Source organism: Meleagris gallopavo, chromosome 3 (assembly GCF_905368555.1).
Source record: "Meleagris gallopavo chromosome 3, MGAL_WU_HG_1.1, whole genome shotgun sequence".
Lineage (NCBI taxonomy): Eukaryota > Metazoa > Chordata > Aves > Galliformes > Phasianidae > Meleagris > Meleagris gallopavo.
The window spans coordinates 92,174,691-92,195,231 of record NC_139406.1 but is presented as its reverse complement, the minus strand read 5'-3'; the positions used below and the strand labels follow the sequence as shown (position 1 = coordinate 92,195,231).

General features: G+C 43.3%; 1 protein-coding gene across 1 annotated transcript in view; it reads right to left on the bottom strand.

Moving 5' to 3' along the window:
• ADGRB1 (adhesion G protein-coupled receptor B1) overlaps nucleotides 1–20,541 on the bottom strand; it is a 276,533-nt gene that overhangs the window by 132,604 nt on the left and 123,388 nt on the right. The window contains exons 4-10 of the mRNA XM_085221766.1: nucleotides 19,871–19,978; nucleotides 14,052–14,216; nucleotides 12,363–12,527; nucleotides 8,567–8,731; nucleotides 6,293–6,457; nucleotides 2,391–2,492; nucleotides 640–746 (exon numbers count right to left, since the gene is read on the bottom strand). Coding sequence (XP_085077892.1) covers nucleotides 640–746; nucleotides 2,391–2,492; nucleotides 6,293–6,457; nucleotides 8,567–8,731; nucleotides 12,363–12,527; nucleotides 14,052–14,216; nucleotides 19,871–19,978 — 977 coding nt within the window. The remainder of the gene's footprint in view (nucleotides 1–639; nucleotides 747–2,390; nucleotides 2,493–6,292; nucleotides 6,458–8,566; nucleotides 8,732–12,362; nucleotides 12,528–14,051; nucleotides 14,217–19,870; nucleotides 19,979–20,541) is intronic.

The following is a 20,541-nucleotide window of genomic DNA, read 5'->3' as shown; positions in this document are numbered from 1 at the left end:
TATTCTACTACAGAAATGCTATTCTGCTGCTGACCCAAGGCCAGCTAGCAGAAGATTTTTGCCCTAGAACCTGTTTTCTTATGGCAAACTTGAACTATTTTAGCTCAAACTGTAGCTCATCCTGACAGGACAGTTTCATAAAGGCAATAGCATTATAAGGCAACCCACAGGAAACCAGCAGAAAAAGGAGAATCCATCACAGCAGTAATTTTAAGTCTAATGAAAATTAAGTGTCTTATTTAAAAGTGTTACAATCACAGTAATTCTCATGGAAAATGTGATATCCAATGGATATCACAACGGATATTAACGTCCCTGTCCATTGCAGACGAGTTGGATTAGATGACCTCTAAGGGTCCCTTCCAACTCAAATGAATCTGTGATTCTACTAGGTGGAGGACCTGGTAAGGCTTGGTTTCTAACAAGCTAGGTATTAAAAGACCCAGAGAGAAAACATTATGGTCCATCGATTGCCCAAGCAATCACAAGACAAAAGCAATTAGACAAAAGCAGAACATCAAAGCTGTCATCTTCCTTTCACATGGAAATGCTGCTTTCCTTTACTTTGTAACTGTGACAGTGTAACAAGCCTTTGAGAAGACCCCAAATCTGTTTAAATGTGACCCCAGTCTGCCTTACCATCATCTGTATGTTCCTGTAATCAATAGAAACACACTTGACGTATGTTGGAGGCTCCCAATAAGCTATCCCTTCTTCATCTAAAGTGCATCTTCGAAGGATTAGCCCTAGAAGAGGAAAGAAAAGAAGATTGGAGTGTGGACATTTGAAAAGCCAGGCACTTTCATGGAGATCATGATGGACAGGTCAACGCATCTATGCGGGCACAACTACAGACACAAAAGCAGCAGGGGTATCTGGAAAGTGATTGAGAGGTTATTTTTATGTCCTCCTCCTGCATTTTCTTATTAATAGACAGGACAACAAAAGGACATGCAAATGAAAAAGTGTAACTGGGACATGGCTTGTCTGTCATATGGTCTCAGTCATATCATCTGACTTTTGGGTAGTCTTGTGCGGAGCCAGAAGTTGGACTCAGTGATCCTTATGGGTCCTTTCTAACATGGTATATTTTATGATTTTGTGATTCTAAGGCAAAAGAAAGTTTAATCAGTCCTGCAGGGCAGGCTTCTTCCCGGTTCAAGAAGTCCCACGAGCCTCCCCAGGTGGCAAAGTCTGGTATTTGCAACTGAAGCGCTGACTGCTGCTGCCTACACAGTCTCAACAAGAATAAATATCCAACAGCACCATCTTTGTATCTGCTGAAAAAACTGAAAAGCTGCCTGCAGTCCTCCCCCAGGCTTTTCTTTAGCTTCAGTGTACAGTGAGTTTTGCAGTGGTAATCACACGCCATTGCAATGCCGAGGAACACACACATTCAGTGAAGAGAAAGGGGACAGGAATAGCCCAGGCAATTGCACTGCCACTTGGAAAGTCTCGGAGGAGCAGGCTTTGCTGGGTGCACAATTCCATTGCTACTGCTAAATGACTCAGTGACCTATGGTACAGCCTTTCTTCTAGGCTAGCATTAGGAATTACACTGACTGTTCCAGGATGCATGAGTCAACGAGAGCTTCAGGGTTTTCTGTGTCCAATGAACTTACTCATAAAGATTAAAAACTTTATGATCATTACAGACACTCCTGCCCTACTTTTTTTTTCCTGCCTGAGAGTCAGAAACATGCAGCTGGGAACAATCTCCATCAGCAGAACATCTGGAGCCTTCTCCCCTGTGTTATTTTCCACTTCTTGGAATATGTGGCCACAGCATATGATAACTGAATGCCCAGGTACTATCGTTTCGTACCACCATGACTGGACTCTCAACTTGAGTACCTGAAGTTTAAATTCAGAGAGTTCCTATGATTTCTAAAAAAGAGAGGTAAGTATCACTGGGCAACCTGATCTAGTGGATGGCAACCTGCCCTTGGCAAGGGATTTGGAAACAGATGATCTCTAAGGTTCCTTCCAACATAGCCATTCTATGATAATCAAAAAATGACTGGGCAATTAAATTCAGATTTTCTACTTCGTTTTATGGTCAGCAGAGAGAAATATAACACCCAAGTCTAGTCTAGTAGAGCCCACCCTGCTTCTGCAGAATAGGGTGGAATTACCACAGGAGCCCTTAATAATGAAGCTGCCTAGCAGTAGGCAACAGCTGGAGGAGAGACCGACTCAAGTTGTCCTGTATGGACCAGAGATTGTTGGTAAATACTTAGAAATCCACAGAGAGTGTACTTAGCCTTGAGTAAAAGGCAGAAAGCCCATTTGCTCATCCTCCCCTCTCACAACCAGATTGCCCTTGTCTAGAAGTCAAAGGATTAAAAGTGATCTGAGGGTCTCCAGCCAAGATCTGCAGTCATCCTTACCAGTGGCATTGCGAGGACACCGAACAGCTGCAGCATCCCCAGCAGGCGTCTCTTTCCAAACCACAGAGGCAAGACTTTCCTCATCACAGATCTCATGGGGCTCTGCAAGGAAGGAAAAGCTTCATTGGTAAGGCCTCTTCCTCAGGAGGGATGTAGAAAACAGTATGGAAAGGGGAAAAAGGGGAGTATGGTCTGGAAACACGATGATGCTTGGAAGATAGCTGTTATTGTTACACCTTGCTAAAGAATTTTTTTTTTCAAGTGAGAATGTCCAGTTTTTGGTGGTGAGCTTCAGGGCTCCATGCTCAATTCTTTCCATCCTTCAGGATCACCATTTGGGTGTTGGATGTGATTAAAATGAGGCTCTACAGAAGAAGGGGTAAGAATGAAGGAAGGAACAAAAAGAGGGTGAAAAAAAGCAGTTGGAAATATCTCCTGGGTGGCCTTCATCCAGGTCCTCTGTCTGCTGCCATCTTATGTGAGGACACAAAAAAAACTGAGCACCAATTTGCATCAGCAACTCATTTCCAAATGCTGCTGCAGAATCCAGGACTGCAAAAATGTGCAAAGGATATTTAGAAGTTACAGAAAAAGCTCTTTAGAAGATAAAGTTTTCAGATGCTTCTGCTAAAGGATATAGATATTGGCCCTGGAGTCTTTGGGGCCTGAGAAAAATACCCATCACAGAAGGAAGGGTTTGTGCTGAGAAACTCATTACTTGCAGCACATAAAATGAAAGGAGCCATGAGTAGGGTGTTAAAGCTATTTATCACTCCTAAGAGTGTGGAAGGGGAAAATTATATTTAATGGTTTTCAATTATAGATTTATTTATTGTGCATTTCAAACCAACAATAAAGAGAAAGTTGAGAGCATGCCTGCAGCTGGCCAGGAGTGGCAGCTGCAAAGCCAAAGCCAACCAGCCATGAAGCTGGGCAGCTGCCTGCAGAGCTTCCTTCCTATGTAGGAAAACACTGCCCATGCCAACGTCCAGTAGTGCCAGTGGGAGTGTGCAAAGTTGTAGGGAAAATTTACATCCAGCACAATGAAAAGCACAGGTGTCCTGAGTTTTCATGCTGTTCAGAAGGGATCTATATGTGATAAATCCTGAAGGCATCCTTCTAGAAGGGACTTTCCATGGATGTGATGACATAGACCATTTTAGGGCTTGTGTTAGTAGTAAAACCTTGGGAATGGAACTACCCAGTATACCAAACTGCCTATGAAGAAGGCTTAACCTCAAGTCTAAAGGGTGTGGCAAGTCCTATTGCTCAGAAGGACTCATAGAGGATCTGAGAAGCTGCCTGCACATCACAGCTCCTGGAGTCAAGCTCCAAGACCATGAGTCTTCAAGCCCCAGTCATATTTTAAATGCAGATTCTTTCCTGGTGCATCCAGTAGATGATGATAATAAACAAGTTACGCTCCCTGCTTGAAAACAGATGTTTTCTCCTCTTTTAAAATTTCCTTTTGAGTAATCACTATTATAATGAAATCCCAGAGGGTAAACAAAACCCTTGCTGTGCTTTGCACATACACAGAAATAATTCCAGTGCCAACAACAGCTCATGACTTCCGTAGATAAGGTAGAACATGGGCAGAAAAATGGTAGCTTTTCACCAAAGTTGATGACAAGGAGCTATAGGACAGAGAGATGAAATCTTCCACTTGTGATTGGGTTGTGGTTACACAGAGAGCTGAATGCAACACCCCTGCTTTATGGCCCAGTGCTTTGACCATGGCCACAAATTTCCCACTTCAAAATGTGATTTGAAAGGAAAATCTGGGAAACAGGGTGGGAAACTTCTAGCAATCTCAGCTGCAACGTACCAAAGCAAATACTGCCTGTCAAGGGGCAGAGGGGGACTTTGTTCACATCTGACCTCTCTTTCCTCTGACCTATCAAAGCTTCCCGGTCTCCTCACCCCTGCAGTCTCCCTGGGGGCCACTGAGGGATGCTGTGGATCAGAGATGTTCTTTAGGAGTGCACTGACTGGCACTGTCTTGCCTGTGAGTGCAGAAACGATACCCAGACCAGGAGAGAATCATTTCATCCTTTGATTTATTTATTTTTATTTCTGTTTCATAACTATATATTAATTTTTTTTTTTTTTTTGAGTAACCTATTTGCACGGGGATATTTTAATAACTAACCCAATTAGGCTTAGCTCTTCTGTTCAAATCAAATCACGCCAGCGCTTCATACTTTCTCGAGAATGAATGGAGTGGGTTTATTTTTAGCCAAAAACCTTTCTTTTTTTTTTTTTTCCCCTCTGCAAATTAACAACTGCAGCAAGACCCTTCTGGTTTTGAACCCTCGCAAGGCTCAGTGCCTGAAACATGCCTTTCCCTTTTGAGCACTGTGCAGGCATCAGCCCCCGTGGACACAGAAGAAAAGATCAGGCTTGTTCTGCCAGGGCCCCAGCTGGCACACACTGAAGCTGAACTAAATCTTCATCACTCTGTAGACACCACCAGACAACCCAGTGCTACGGCTTTCAGTGGCGGAGGAGAGCTTTTGTGGCTGAGTTAGAAGAGACTCTCACACGCCTCTGCTAATTGAGAGGCACAGCTTGTAAGGAGAGGTGATGTCTTTTATTAGAGCATAGCTGCAAGGAGTGAAAATGCTCTGTTATCTTCTGGCTAAACCGGGTAAAACTTCCCTGCTGAAGTGCTTTTGGCTTTTATCTGTCTTCAGACGTTTGCAAGCGACTCAGAGGGGTCAGCTGTCCCAAAAACATCACAAATCCATCCCCAGAAGTGTCTGCACTGAGCTGCATCATTTAGTGAGACACCCACTCTTCACACGGACAGCCATGATGCCACCACAAGAATCTCTCCCGTCGCTCACCAAGCTGCTCCAACAATTAATTACTCTCCCGGTCATAAACCGGAGCTAGTTACGATCGATGAAGTCTGCCAGCCAACATCACATAGCCCATTGATTTCTCACCAGCGATTTCACCAGCAGGGAGTTTAACAGAGACTAAGAAAGAGAATAACAATTGTGTGCTGGCCTGTTTTCTGTCTACACACTGCATGTAAGACATGGAATCTTTCCAGTTTGTATTTTCTTCTGCTCCCTAAGAGGAGGTTGTGGTAAGGCGGGAGTTAGCCGCTTTTCCAAATAACAGCAGTAAGACAAGAAGTAGTGGCCTTAAGTTGCACAAGGGGGGGTTCAGGTTGGATATTTGGAAAAATTTCTTCTCAAAAAGAGTGGTGAGGTATTGGCACAGGCTGCCCAGGGAGTTGGTGGAGTCACCATCCCTGCAGATGTTCAAGATGTGACTCTGAGGGACATGGGTTAGTGGGAATGGTGATGATGGGTCAATGGTTGGATTTGATGATAATGGTTTTTTCCAGCCCACATGATTCTATGATTTCCTTGTCCTCCATTCAGGCTTTCATGTCATTTTTATTAAATGGATGTTGGCCCCATTGGTGTAGCTAGAGAAGGGTGAGACTGTACAAGTCTCTCACAATTCTGGACACATCCATTGTTTGTTTGTTTGTTTTTTTTGTTTAAATTTCCAGGGGCATGAAGGTCTCCCAGAGGCTAGTTAGAAGATAGGAAACTCTGCATCTGTACTCCATATTCAACTATTTAATGGACTCAAGATTCTGATGTCGATTACAGCTCTCAATGTCTCTTTTCCTCTTATGACTCTACGTCAATGGAAAAAAAGGAAAGTCTAAGTCTAGACTAGTTAGATTTAACAAATGTTCACTGAAATCATCATGGTTGCATTGTGAAAATTAAATCCAGCCCTTGATATATCGCGTACCTGCATTATGAGCAGGGACAACTAGATCACAACTCCCTGTTGCATTCAGCTGACAGCTTTTTCCAAAATCCCTGTCCTCCCCAGCAAAAACAAGAGTGTGAAGAGTTTGGGATACATACCAGGACACTTCCTGTCGTTGCACTGCCTATACTCTTCTTTGGGACCCTGGCAGGTCTCTCCTCCAAAGAAGGGTCCATAGCACACACGGTCACGTCTCTGAGTCCCACCTCCACATGTAGTGGTGCAGCTCCCCCACACTCCCCAAGCTTGCCATTTCCCATCCACTGGAGATATAAAAAAGAGAAACAGCCAATAACATCCCAAACATCATCTTCAATAGAAAAAGGCAAGTTTCCAAGGTAAGCATTGGAACACAGGATGAGTAAAGTAGGTGTGAAGGGAGATCTCCTGCCTCAAATCTTTGTCAGATTCTCAACACACATGAAATCAGTACATTATCTTTCCCATTGCAACAGTCATTTGATAACTGAAGAACATTCTTCTCCTCAATATCTTTATCCCACAATACCAGAACTATCTCTTTCCTGGAGCACCAGTCTTATGAGGAGCAGCTCAGGAAACAGAGACTGTTTATTCTGAAGAAGAGAAGGTTCAGGGGAGACCTCATCACTCTCTAAAATTCCCTGAAAGGAGATTGTAGTGAGGTGGAGGATGGCCTCTTTGCCCAGATAACAGCAACAGGACAAGAGGCCTTAAGTTTTGCCGGGGGAGGTTCAAGTTGTATACTAGGAAAAGTTTATTTTCAGAAACAGTGGTAATGCTTTGTAACAGGCTACCCAGGGAGGTGGTGGTGTCACCATCTCTGGAGGTGTTCAAGAAAAGGTTAAATGTGGCACTGAGAGACATGATGTAGTGGGTATGGTGGGAACTAAATTATCTTAGCAATCTTTTTCAATCTTAATGATTCTATGATTCTTTCCTTGGTCTCCAAGTTGGGGCTCTGTCCTGTACAGTCAGCATAGGTTCAACCTGCTGGATGGCAACATCAGGCTGCCAAACTCCATAGCTTGAGTTTGGTTGGAATGCAAAAAGTATATGTGAAAATAGATTTTCACAGAGTCACACCTCTGGTCTGTGCTGTGGTTGTAAAGGGACCAGCAGAGCCCTCAAGTGATAAACCACAAAGAAACATCAAATAATGCTTCTCTAGCCATTTCCATTACACCACTGTTTCACATGTCTCTGAGTTTTTGCAAGAGACTCATTTCCTAATATCTTCTCCAAGTATCTTTACACATTCAGTGGAAATGCTACTGCTTTTGCATTAACAATGGCCTTTATCAAAGCACTATAAAAATGTTAATTATCCCTCACAACAAGCCTACAAGGTAGGAAAATGTTCTCTTCTGCATCATAGACACGGAACAACAACTCAGTGTCAGAAATAGAGAACTCTCTTGATTCCTATTTGGGTTTTAATTAGGAATTAATGGGTTATCTCAGGTCAAATAATTCCTTGTGGGAGGGTGGGAAATTTCTCTCTTTTTCTTCAAACAGAGGAAGAAAATTACTGAAGAAAAAGTCCAGCATCAATCTGTGGTTCTTTATTTGGTAACACCATATATAGTGTAAACCATACCCCTCAATGCTTTGATATGTAACTGAAATCAGTATAACAGGGATGCTTACAATGGGGAGGCCCTTTGTGTACTTAAGGGTCTCCATATGTTACAAAGAAATGAGCAATCTAACTAAGAAAACATGCTAGAATCCACATAGGGAAGTCCAGTAATTATGGCCTGATTTTTGGGTGCTTTTGTGACAAGCCAGGACTTGGAATAATTAATCCTTATGGGTCTTTTTAAACTTCAGTTATTCTATAATAATAGAGTGAAATACTGCTATACTTTCTGCTGCAGATTTTGTTGCTACCACTGGAGATAAGGACTTATAGAGGAAATCTGTGGGCGTACTTGTTCTCTTGGAAAGGGGAGGAAGGCTCTCTCTATCTCAGGGGTCCAATCCTTCTCAGCCCTACCAGCTAACAGGGACGTAGCAACCAAGAGAAGCCAGGAAAAGGGCCAGGCGAAGCACGGCAACACTAATTGGTTCTGTTTAATCTTGAAAGCATTTAGACATCTAAGCCTTATTTTCAAGAAAGAATATTTTTCACTCCAGTTGACTCAATTAGTCAGAAAGACGTGTTCCCTATGGGTAATCACTCATCTGTCTGGGGTCTCCTGGATTTGTCAGCTATGGATTTTGACTTGCATGGTCCATAGGTATGATCCACAGCCACCTCATTATTGCAAAACTTGTGAAAACAGTGCAACTCTTCCCCAAAGAAAACAGGAAGGGATTTTATATAAACTTATCTGGGATTACAGATAGAAAGATAACCCAAAGGAGAGGAAAATCCATTGGCCACTCACCTGGGCATTGACGTAGGAAGCAGTCCCGGGTCTCTACCCAATGTCCTTGGCATTCAGCTCCCCCATAGGAAGGTCCATTGCATTCCCTCGTCCGCTGCTGGGTGCCGTTGGAGCAGGAAGCGGAGCAGGAGCTCCAGCTCGACCACTCATTCCAGTTGCCGTCCACTGAGTGGCCCAAAGAGAGATAACAAAGCGGAATGTGAAAATCGCTCCCTCTGGAAGGAGGCATGTGCAAGAGTCCCTGACCTGTGCCTACAAGGGACTGAGGAAGGGGAGGGCAAACCAAAGGAGTTACAGAGAGAGTGAGAGGGAGAAGACCACCAAGAAAAAGTTCAGGCAAACATGTCAGCAGCAATTTCTTGGGACCCTTGCAACCTCTAATTGGTATGTTATGGCTTGACAGTATGCAAGCATTGTAACATATTGATTTTTATATTCACACTCTACATGACAGCATAAATGTTGGAATTATTGACATTATATATTCCAGTACAAAGCTCTCAGTATAGCTAGTTATAACAAAACATCAAAATAGAGAACATGGATCATGTTTCCACTAAAAATATTGAAGGAATCTGTATATTACCATGACATATCCCATTTTAGTCAATCAGTATTTTTTGAGGGAATTCATTCTTCACTATGAATGAAAAGCAGTGCATGAGTCTGGCTCCTCAAGCACTCAAATGCTCTGTATTTCAGAGGAAGCCTTAAAGCACAAACTGAAATCACATTGTTATTCAAAGGAATTCACGCTGCCAGCCAGGAGATACTCAGAGCAGAGGTGTGCTCCAACAGGAGACCACAAGCAGAGAGCATGTGTGTGGTCAATGCACTTCAGTCACATCTGAATTAACACTGCCAGGCTTGATCTGTCTCCACACAGCACATCTCTGGTAACTGAATAGGGAAGGGAGGGAAAAGAGAAGTTGCAATAGGAACAGGTTTGGAAGGAAACACGAATATACTCTATTAGCATGGTACAGCGTGAGGCATTCCTAAGTGTGGCAGTCACACCCTAATTGGCCCCTGATCATCAGATCTATCACCCAGTCTGTTATTCCTGGAGCGCTTTTCCTCATTAGCAGTGGTCATCATGCTCTGTTTAGCTCTCATTAACTGCTAGTTCTCACTCAGGAAAAAAAAAATAAAAAATTGAATCATGGAGAAGTCTGAATTCTGGTTTAAATCACATTGTTTAGATGCAGGTCATTTTCTTTTACTTTGGTTTCTTTGACCAAGTAAAATATATGCAGCCTGGTTCTCTATACACTCTGCAAGATCCTGAATGGCCCCAAATAATACCCACTGTGTTAAAGTGTTTTTTTCAAGAAAATGTCAAAATACTCAAATGAATAACTGTTAATTCAAACAGTATCATGTAATCTCAGAAGGTCTGAAAAACACATCAGAATCAAAGGTGCTTACAAAAAAAAGCATGCTTCTTCTTGGCAATCCAGGCTTGCTGCTTTCATTGTGCATAAATTCAAAGTATCATAGCAATGCTTATCAGTCCCAAGGAAAGGAAATACAAGAGGTGGTGACTGGCAGATGATGCCTCTCTGGAAGTGATAAAAAACCTCACAGAATATGTCCTGCCCAGTAAAAATTAGTTATTTTTTTTTCTGCTTGAAGTTGTCATCAACTGGCAGTGTGTGTCCCAGTGTTCACTGATATTGGAAAGGTTAGACAACATTTCCAAGGTAAAAGTCACATTTAGCAGAAGAAAGTTGGATTTAACAAAGGCCTACCTGCTGCCATGAGAGTGGAGACTGGAATTCTACCACAACTTAAGGAGTTGGACTTTATGATGTCTATGAATCTCTTCCAACTTGGGTCATTCTATGATTCTAACTGTGTGCATTTGGAGATGGGAAAAAGAAAAAGAGCTGCATCTACAAATTGCTTATTCACTGTGAGAGAGGAAAGAGGGAATTTCCTTTGAGATGAGAGCTTATTTATTAGCGGACTGAAACTGTAAAGATACTTTAAAAATGGAGAAGCAGAGACAGCCATTCTGCATCGTGAGCCACGTGCACTGACATAGGGATGTCTCCTGGGCAAGATGCTGAGAGATCTCCATCACAGACCCAGCAAATCATGAGTGCTGCTGCCGTATCACAGAATCATCAAAGAAGTTCATTGGAGTCTGGTTTGTGCAGTCTTTGCAGGCACTGGCATTGTCTTCCCCTTTATTTCTTCCTCTCCAAAGGACTCAGGACTCAGCCGGCGAAATCTAGTGCTCCAGAGGAACAAAAGCTCTGTTGTCCCTGCAGCAGAGCATTTTTATCAGTTGCAGTAATAAATCCTCTGAGCGGGGCGGTAATAAGCGATACAACTGTCTGGTGTGTCAAGCACTGAGCAGTGCCCATTGTTGTGCTTCAATGAGTCCCCCAACGCTGCACTCATTTGGCACAGCAAAGCCACTGATTGCCTTTGTGGCATTAATTAGAGCTGAAGTCCTTCAGTTGGGTTGCCTGTCTCTTCCCCCCACTGTTCCGTTTGCTACAGCGTATCCACATATTTATTTGTATTTAAATTAATTATGGTTCAACATTAATTCAGGATATGCTTTATTGCCCAAGCCACGCCAGGTCTGACTTCTTCAATTTGTCTTTTTATGACAGAATCAATTTGATGTCTGGGATGTTTTTATTCTGAGTACAGTCTTTTGAACTGCAGCCAGAAATCCAAGGATAGTTACTTGGGATGAAAACTGTGCAGAAAATGCCAGGAGGCTTCTCACAAATGTTTTCACAAAGTTCTCATCACTCCCACAATCCCTCTCCTCCTCCGGGGACACAATAATTTCTCATAATGATTCTCATTAAACCTGAAAAATGTCAGTTGACATTACCCTGGGAGAAGGGAGGAGTGCTGGGGAGTTCCCTTATGTTCTGATCATGTCCACTAGGAAAACCTGAGTTAAATTAACGGGGGCTTTGTGTGGTTCAGGGGAAGGAAGCCACAGAAACACAGTTTGATTTGCAGTGAGAAAGGAGATCTCTTACTGGTGTTTCAAAGCCGAAATCAGGGAGAAGCATTTGAAAGTGAAATCTGAGGAACAAGTTTTAAAAATAATGAAAAAAAATATGGCAGGGAATGCCCTCAGGAGTCTCGTAGTCCATATCATTGACCAAAGAAGGTTCCAGTACAGACAGAACTTGCATGGTGAAATGAGGCGGGAATGAAATTAACAGGCAAAATTATTCATCCCAGCACAATGACAAGTCCAGCAGGGCTACATGGTTCCATACAATCCACTGGGGATAATAAATGATAAAAGTAAAATGTTCTTGGAAATGTCAGCGATAGCTGAGCCAGTCCAGATTCATCCAATACAATGTGTCTTTAGTAAGTTAAGGGCAAACCAGAACCTAAGACACTGCTGAGTCTCATATTCAGGGGAGGCTTAGGTTGGATACAGGAAAAATTTCCTCTCAGAAAAAGTGGTAATGCAATGGAACAGTTTGCCTGGGAAGGTGGTGGAATCACCATCCCTGGAGGTTTTTAAGAAATGTGGAGATGTGGCACTGAGGGGCATCGTTAGTGGGCATGGTGGTGATGGGTTGATGATCTCTGTTGTCTTTTCCAACTTTAATGATTCTGTGATCTCCTCAAAGGTGCCTCTAGGTTGCTCTTTCAATGTTTTCTTTTCTTACAGATGATCCACTTTGGAATAGATCAGTGTCAATAGGAATTACGTCTACAGAGCTGTTCATTGACCTACATGTGGGCATCTTTGGGAATCGGGAGACCTGCTGGAGGGAAGTCTCTCAATCTCTAACTGCCTTACCTGGGCAAAGTGCAATGTTGCAGAACTTCGTTTGCTTCTCAGGGCCTTCGCAGGGGTTCCCACCAAATTGTGGGGGCTTGCATGTGCGGGTCCGATCCCTGTACCCTCTCCCACAGGTGGAAGAGCAGAGGCTCCATGGAGACCACTCATCCCAGGTGCCATGCACTGCAATAAGAGCAGAAGTAAGTTTCCTTTCTAAAGGAGGTCTGGAGAAGTGAGAGAGCCCACAAAGCACAGCATCTTCCCATCCAAAATGAGCAGTATGTGAGAAGGTAGTGTGGGAAGGCCAAGAACAAGCCAGCTTGAAATTTGCCAGAGGAACATGGTGTAATTTTTTATGATTTGGTATCAACAACACTTGTCTTTTGCTTTCCATCCTACTTGAAATAAATTGAAATGCACTTTTAATTGACCCAATTTTTTTGATCTTTGAGCCAAGGAAAAATATGATTTTTCTGAGAAGACGTAATTAGCTAGAGAGGAGCAACAACAAAAACTAACAATTTAAAAAAAAAAAAAAAAGCACAAAAGCACCAGCCTTTGGAAAGCAACATCACCATTATTTTGTCACTTCTCACCGTTATTTCCCTCACTCAACATTTTTTCTTATTGAATTTTCAAAGGCTACAGAATTATCAAGCTCTCAGAAAAGCTGTAGCCTATTTCCTAATTGCTGTCATACAGCAGTGACATCAGAGGCAAAGCTAGAGAGATTTAGAAGAACAGGAAAGAAATGAGATGTGCAGCAATGCTCCAGCACTGCTCAGGCCATCACTGGTAACTCCAAGAATTAGACATCTAAAGCCTCCTAATCTATATTAATGTAATCTTCTTCGAGATAATCTAATCTAATCTGGCCAGTTTATTTATAGAAGGTCAGTCACCGTAATCTCTAGAGGCCAAATGTTACGAGTATGTACTGATCACTCTTAAGGGACTTTATCCTTTCCAGCTTCAGACAGAGAGGCTAACACAAAATCAATAATTCTTCAGGAAAAAAAAAAAAATCCACAGAAACAGGTACTTTTCCAGTCCTTCACTGGCTGCCAACAGTGACTGAAACCTAATTTTTGTGATTGTCATCAGGCACTTTTTGTGATAAGAGTTAAATAGAGGAGGAAATTCAAGAAAGGGCATAGGAACCAGCTTGGTGGTTTTGCCATTCTAAGATTGATTGTGAACAATGATGTTGCTGCCCAAGAGTTGTGAATAAGAACTCTTTTAATAGCTCAGTTTTTCAAAATAATTAACAGATTGTGCTATTTCATCAAAATTGTGGAAGAAGGACTATAGAAGAGGGAAAGGAGGGTTCCGTTCACAAATATACCAGCAGCTCAAGTTTTTCATGCTCATTTTGCAGTGGTGTATCCAGTATTGGAATCTGAACAATTGAAAATGTCACTTGCTGCTTCCCTTTCCCATCTGTCCCACACTTGGAAACATCTCTCAGACTTTTTAGATATATCAAAAATATATCTAAAAGTTTAAAAGTTTATTGCTTTTAAATAGAATGAAGTTGTCCATTCCATGTGGCATAAGTGCCCATTCTAGTAGTGTTTGGTCCATCAAGGGTCTCTCTATAAGAGAAGGGAGAAAAAATGGTATTTCCCAATGACATATCATAGACTGTCAATACTCCATGAACCTTCCTTTCCCTCCTGCTCATCATGCATGGCGTGCTCAGCCCACCTGGGCATATGGCAGAGTTGTTGCACTGTCTCTGTTCCCGGAGAGGGCCGCTGCACTGAGTGCTGTAGGAAGACGACACACAGAACCTGGTCCTGGTCTGCCAGCCCTCCCCGCAGGTAGTTGAACACACACTCCACGGGGACCACTCCTCTGCTGCAGGGTCACCTGTTGGAGTTGGAGAAGAAGGTGAGGATGTGGCATGACTGGTGCCTGGATCTCTGGGGTGGTTGCACTTCAACAGCCACTATGCAATGTGACCCCTGTGTGGTGTGAGAACAAAGGGGCAAAGCAGTTGGTGAGGAACTGTGACCATGGGTCAAAAGATTTATTTTCTGTGGGGGTGGGGGGTTATTTCTTACGGATGTAAGACACACACACACCAAAAGGGAGTGACATCGTGGATGTATCAGGGCATTGGGCAGGACAGAACCCACCACTGATGACAGCAGAGGATAGCCACTGCGGAGTGATGTGAGCTGGGATATTTATCACTCACTCAGTGATAGTACTGATTAAGTAATAGAGATTAGATAGACAGCGAATGTGTCCATAAATAGGGCAGGCATAAGGATCCAACTCCTTTTCCTGCTTTCTCCTGGCCCCTACTAATGCAGATTGGCAGCAGTAGAAAAGATAAAACAGCAGTGACAATGCCAGAAAAGGACATCAGCTGAACTAATCCCACAGAGCTTTCCCTTGTCATCTCCTTCACCTGTGAAGAGCTGTTTTGAGCATCTAACTGCTCCTGAACATCCTATATCAACCGCTTCCCTGATGGAAAAGTATTGATTGGAAAGACAAGTAAGAGCATCCCATTCAATAGGAGATGTGAACGGGAAGAACTGATACATACTGTCTCTATCATTAACATCACCCACTCAGTCCTACCAGAGGGAACATCACTCAGAAAAGTCACAAGAACTGTGATGGATAGTTTTTTATTTATTTATTTATGATCACTAATCTATCTCCAAGAAAATACCTTCCTCTCAGATGAAAACAAAAGCCTGCTTTGTTTTGTTTAATTAAGCTCTGCATTGTTTGTTTTAAAAATTTTTATTGGGTTACTAATAATTATACACCATAAACGTATAAAATAACATTTTATATGCATAGCGCACAGGCATATGGCACAAATAAACACCAAAAGCACATATTTGAGGATGCATAATAAAGGAGTATAATATCCTTCAAGTAACAAGTTCTTCAGCTGCTAAGACCATACTGTGTCACATCATATCCAGATGCACCTAGCAGACCATGGATGAAGTACAAAGGACTGTGGTGCTTGGTGCAGCAGTAAGCATGACTTTATAGGGATTGTACAACATGGCACAGCATTTGGACACATAGTGATATATCCTGCACCACCATCTCATTCCCAAGGAAAGCTCAACAGCAGGTAATGTATTAGACTGACCAGTTTCAAGACAAAGCATGAAAGACACACTGGTAGTGAGATGTCACTCTTTGAGATTTTCTCTTGCTTGTAGGGCAGTGAGGGTTATAAAACATATCAGTGAAGTCACTGTCAATGTAGGAACTGCGGTGGGAGCTATGGCAGTTGTAGACCATTAAACTGTCCTATACCAGCTTAACTGACCTAAAGGTATGCTTGTCTTCCTCAAGGTGATATATTTATTTACTAGTGTCTTAAGAGGAGTCTTCTGTGTGCAACTGTATTTTATGTGCATTGAATCTGCTCACTGAACTCAGAAAGAGGTGGAGGTAAAAATGAGGTGACCTCCACCTCATCTGTGTTGTAATGATACAAGCTCTTTCTTTCATAGTTTCATGCTTTCTATCAACAAGATCGGGGACAAGTAAAAAGCAACTTTATATTTCCCCTGTAGTTTGTAAACTACCTACCTTCTTTGCTGCCTGTGCACTGGATATAACTGTGTTCATTAAGCCAAAGTTGCTCAATACTGTTTCATTTTAATTTTGTGTTTTGTTCCACTCTCCTACCCAACTAGTTCCACTAGGGAAATGTTGTGCACTATTGGTCTTCCCTTGAGATCTGTAGGAGTGTGTCTGTGTTTTCAGGCCTTGGGGCTTCAAGAAAGCAACACTCCCATGTCCTGCTTCTCAAGTATTAGAACTCCTGGTATAAAGAGATCTGTATTTCCATGGTAATTTGGCTGCCTTTACAATAAGGAACTCAACTGTCTCTGCCAAACAGTCCTGTGACAGTCTGAATTCACCACCAACACGTTACCTTTTGGTGACACTGTTTCAGCATTTGCCAAGCAGAATGGCCCAAATCCAGATCCCTCTTCAGCTCAACAATTCCTGCTACCTAGCCTGTCAGGATGTTACACGGATACCATGCATTTGCTTTGCTCTGACTGTTCTCAGAGTCTTTCTGAGAGACAGAGGAAGCATGAAGAGATGTAGTGTTTTCCTCCATGAATGACTCATGGCTTGCCATCACACCATCTCCCCGCTCAGGCCTGGCTGTGCTTTTGCAATTTCCATGTCCAGACAATAGTTACTGTGTCACTAGATGAATCAATGGCATCTTTGATCCAAATTCCACCTATTCTCCTTCTTTGTCTTTGTATTTTCTGTCCTTTTCACTTCTACTATACAAAAGACTTTGTAGAGGCAAAGCTCCTCAATTATCACCTCTCAGATTGCACAGATCCTTGTATTTTAAATCGATAACATAACTTACTTTCCTAGATTTATATAAACCTACTGGGACACCATGTCCAGTCAAGTCTCAGTCCTTACAGAAACATAACTGCATTTCAAACTGTGGCAGACTCAGTCATGAGAGGCTCTCAGAACCGATTAGCATTAGGACAAGCTCTCTCATTCTCTACCCAAGAGAAGGAGAAATATCAATCATCACCAAAACTATTGTACAATCTCGGGATCATTAAGGTTGGAAAAGATCACTAAGATTATCTAGTTCTACCACTTACCCATTACCACCATGCCCATTAAATCATGTTCCTAAGCAACACATCTACATTTTTCTTTCAAACACCTTTAGGGATGAGTACTCCACCACTTCCCTGTGAAGCCTGTTCCAATGCTTGATCACTCTTTTTGAAAATAATTTTTTCCTAATATCTAATCTAAACCTCCCCTGGTACAACTTACTGCCATTCTCTCTCATTCTATCACAGTTACTCAGGAAAAGAGGCCAACTCCCTCCTCGCTAAGGTACAGAGAGATAAGGTCTCTCCTGAGCCTCCTCTTCTCCAGATTGAACAATCCCAGTTCCCTCAGCCACTTCTCTTAAGACCTCTAGATAAGACTTGTGTTCCATGGATGACAAGCATTCCTACATTCCCACAGCAACTCTCTTTTAGCTGGACAGGTCCCAGCAGGTGTCATAGAAGAGGAGACTCTGGGCATTGCTCCATGGAGCTGTAGCTCTGAAATCCAGGATCCTTTCCAGCACCTGGCCAACCCTGAGAGTAACTGATCTAGCATTATAAAGAACTCAGCTGGCTGTAGGGACTCCATCAGTGCCTGCAGCATCTCCATGACACTTTCTCCCTCAGCATTAATTGAGCAACACATTGCTGCCATCCCTCCGCCAGCATCTCTTTATTTTTGGCACATCCCATCCATCTGACATCTCACCACGTGCTGCCTCTGCTTCATTCACATCCTGCCATTGGCAAAAGTCTCCTGGAAGTGATGTGTGGGATGATCTGGGAGGACTCATGCCAGGGACCTGCTGGGATGTCACTCTTGTGCTATGGATGGGAGGGACATGTGGGCAGCCAGCGTCACTGCATGACAGCACAACTGCGCCACAGGCCTTAGGACCTAGATATCAGGGCTGAAAACAGCTGGCAGGAGCAAATATTGGTCTTCCCCCTCATTCCTGATCCATGTAGCTGGCATCAGCTGTATTTCATATTTCATGTTTTTCCAGGTCTCACATGGATTTTAAATTGCCTACCCCCTTCAAACTGCGTTAACTGCTAGGGAAGACTTGTGCTTTGTATTAGAATCCCCAGCTTCAGAGTCTAATCCCAATCTGGGCTGTAGTTTCTGTCGGGTCTTTACATCTCCTTCATCCTGATCACCTCAAACAACCTGACTACAGCTGATGCTCTTGGGAAAGCAGCAGGGGTATGGTGAACTCTTTGCAGGACAGTCTGCAGCTTCCAGACCTGGGGCCCTCAGCACAAGAAAGACATAGAGCTGTTAGAGCAATCCAGAGAAGTGCTACGAAGATGACCAGAGGGCTGGATCACCTCTTTTACAAAGCCAGGGTGGGGAAGCTGAGCTTTTTCAGCCTGGAGAATAGGCTCCATGAAGATTCTATCACAGCCTTGTGGTACTGGGAGCTGATAATCAGGAGAGAAACCAACTTTTTACATGGGCAGATAGTGATAGGAAAAGGGGCAAGGCTTTTAAAGTAAAAGAAGGGAGATTTACATTAGATGTTAGGAGGAAATTATTTATTCAAAGGATGGTGAGGCACTAGGACAGGTTGCCCAGAGAAGCTGTGGATGCCCCATCCCTGGAGGCATTTAAGGCCAGGCTGGCCTTTCAGGCAACATGATCTGGTGAGTAGCAACCCTGCCCAGGGCAGGGGGCTTGCAATCAGATAATCTTTAAGGCATCCCTTCCAACCCAAGCCATTCTATGGTTCTATGATATCCCAGCCCATGCTAAACTCAAGAAGACACCACAGCTGAAAGCAGCTTTGCTTCATCAGTGCTACATCACCTGGGAGTGCCTTCCCTTCACTCTCATTTGTACCATTCACCAGGTAGCAGCAGTATCAACACCCACCTTTTCTACAGCTTTTTGATAGCAGTGAGTGCTGCTGCAGGCAGAGGGAGCAGATTCAGTGCAGGGTAGCAAATGAGATACAGACCATCCTTATAATGTCACCTGCTGCCAGGTCACCTTCAGAGCCTCTACACCACAGTGCTGCTTTCTGGCACTGCTTGCTGCTGCACACTGAGTTGGATTAGAGCACATCTGATACGCACCAGAATATGACACTTTCTCACTTATGACCAGCGTCACAGCTCTTTCTCCTCAAATCATCCTTCTGAAACCTGTCTAGAGTACAAACAGTTTGCAAGGCCAATGGGCAATGATTTTTGACCTGCAGCCAGGGTCAGCACACCTTGCATTACCCAAGAGCGCTGATGCATTGAGTTCCTGCCATGAAAGGCAGCCGTGAAGGGACAGCATAAAACCAGATTGGACCTGGCCTATTCCAGGTCCTGTTCATTTTCCCCTTCCCAGATCACACAATTTGATGTTATTGTATCTTATTCCTATTTGACTGCAGAAGGTTGGAAGTTCCTACTCTAGGAATTAACAGATACAAGTCCTTGCACTGCACTAAAGACTTGATAACAGAGGAAAGCAATACTGCTCTCTCCCCATCAAGCTCTGCACACCTCCTTCTACAGTGAATGTGAAGGCATGACATGGACATCAGCAAAGAGGTTGTATTGCAGTAAGGTCAGCTTTGGCTTAATGAACCATGGCTGTTTAGGTAGTTCAGACAAAGCAGTGACTTAGAAGTGGGCAGGGTAATGAGAAGCAGTCTGTGAGAAGCATGGTCTGGTTAGAGATCTTGTCTAACCATTTTTGCCTTCTTTGGTTAACAGCAACAATACAAAACCCATCAGAGCAATGGGATGGGAATGAACTGAGTGCTCAGTGTGTGACTTGCTGAGTAAGCCCACACTATCCTGGGAGGAAAAGGATTGGTTAAGTGGGTCATTGAAACAGCAAAGCAAGTCATTGCAGGCACTCCAGCTCAGCTGGGACGTGTATGGACAGGGCAGCTGGTCCAGAGTCTGTTGTGGTAGGTCAGAGCTTACCTATTTGAGGTGCAGGGTACCCGTAGTGCTGCAGTTCATCAGTGTCCTCTCGCTTTCTGTTATCTGTGGACCTCAGCGATTGGCTTCTGGAATTATAGCGTCCATTGGCTATGGCAAGGTAATGGGTCATGTAAATACACCTTGGTTCACTCTGCAAGATCTTTCACTACAAAGGTTACACGTATAAACAACAGTGACCTGCAATGTTCTGCTGACACGACCACCTGCTTTCCAACCCCAGCACCCTTGGCCACCAGCAGCCCCCAGGGCTATTGCATCAAACCAGCCTTCAAGACTTGGCCTGGCTGGCAGTTCAACCCCATGTTTTATCGCAATACATGGGACCATGCGGAATATGATCCTTTATGACAGATCTTTAATTAATTGCAATGAACTGCTAAGGTGTCTGTACTCTTCATCGCACTTGTTTAATCTTTTCAGGTGTGCTGACAATGAATCCTGACAACCCTGACAGTGTTTTGAGATCTATGGTGAAGACTGGCAGTATATTTTGGTGAAATACTCTGCCTTGCAAGTGATATTTACTTAGCAACACGGAGTATTCAGAAAATGCTGCATGGAGCAGGCAGGTGAGGGCAGGTGAAAAGGAAAGGAATGGCTCAAAAGGATGTCTTCTTCTCAGACTCTACCCTAACACAAGCAACAAGGAG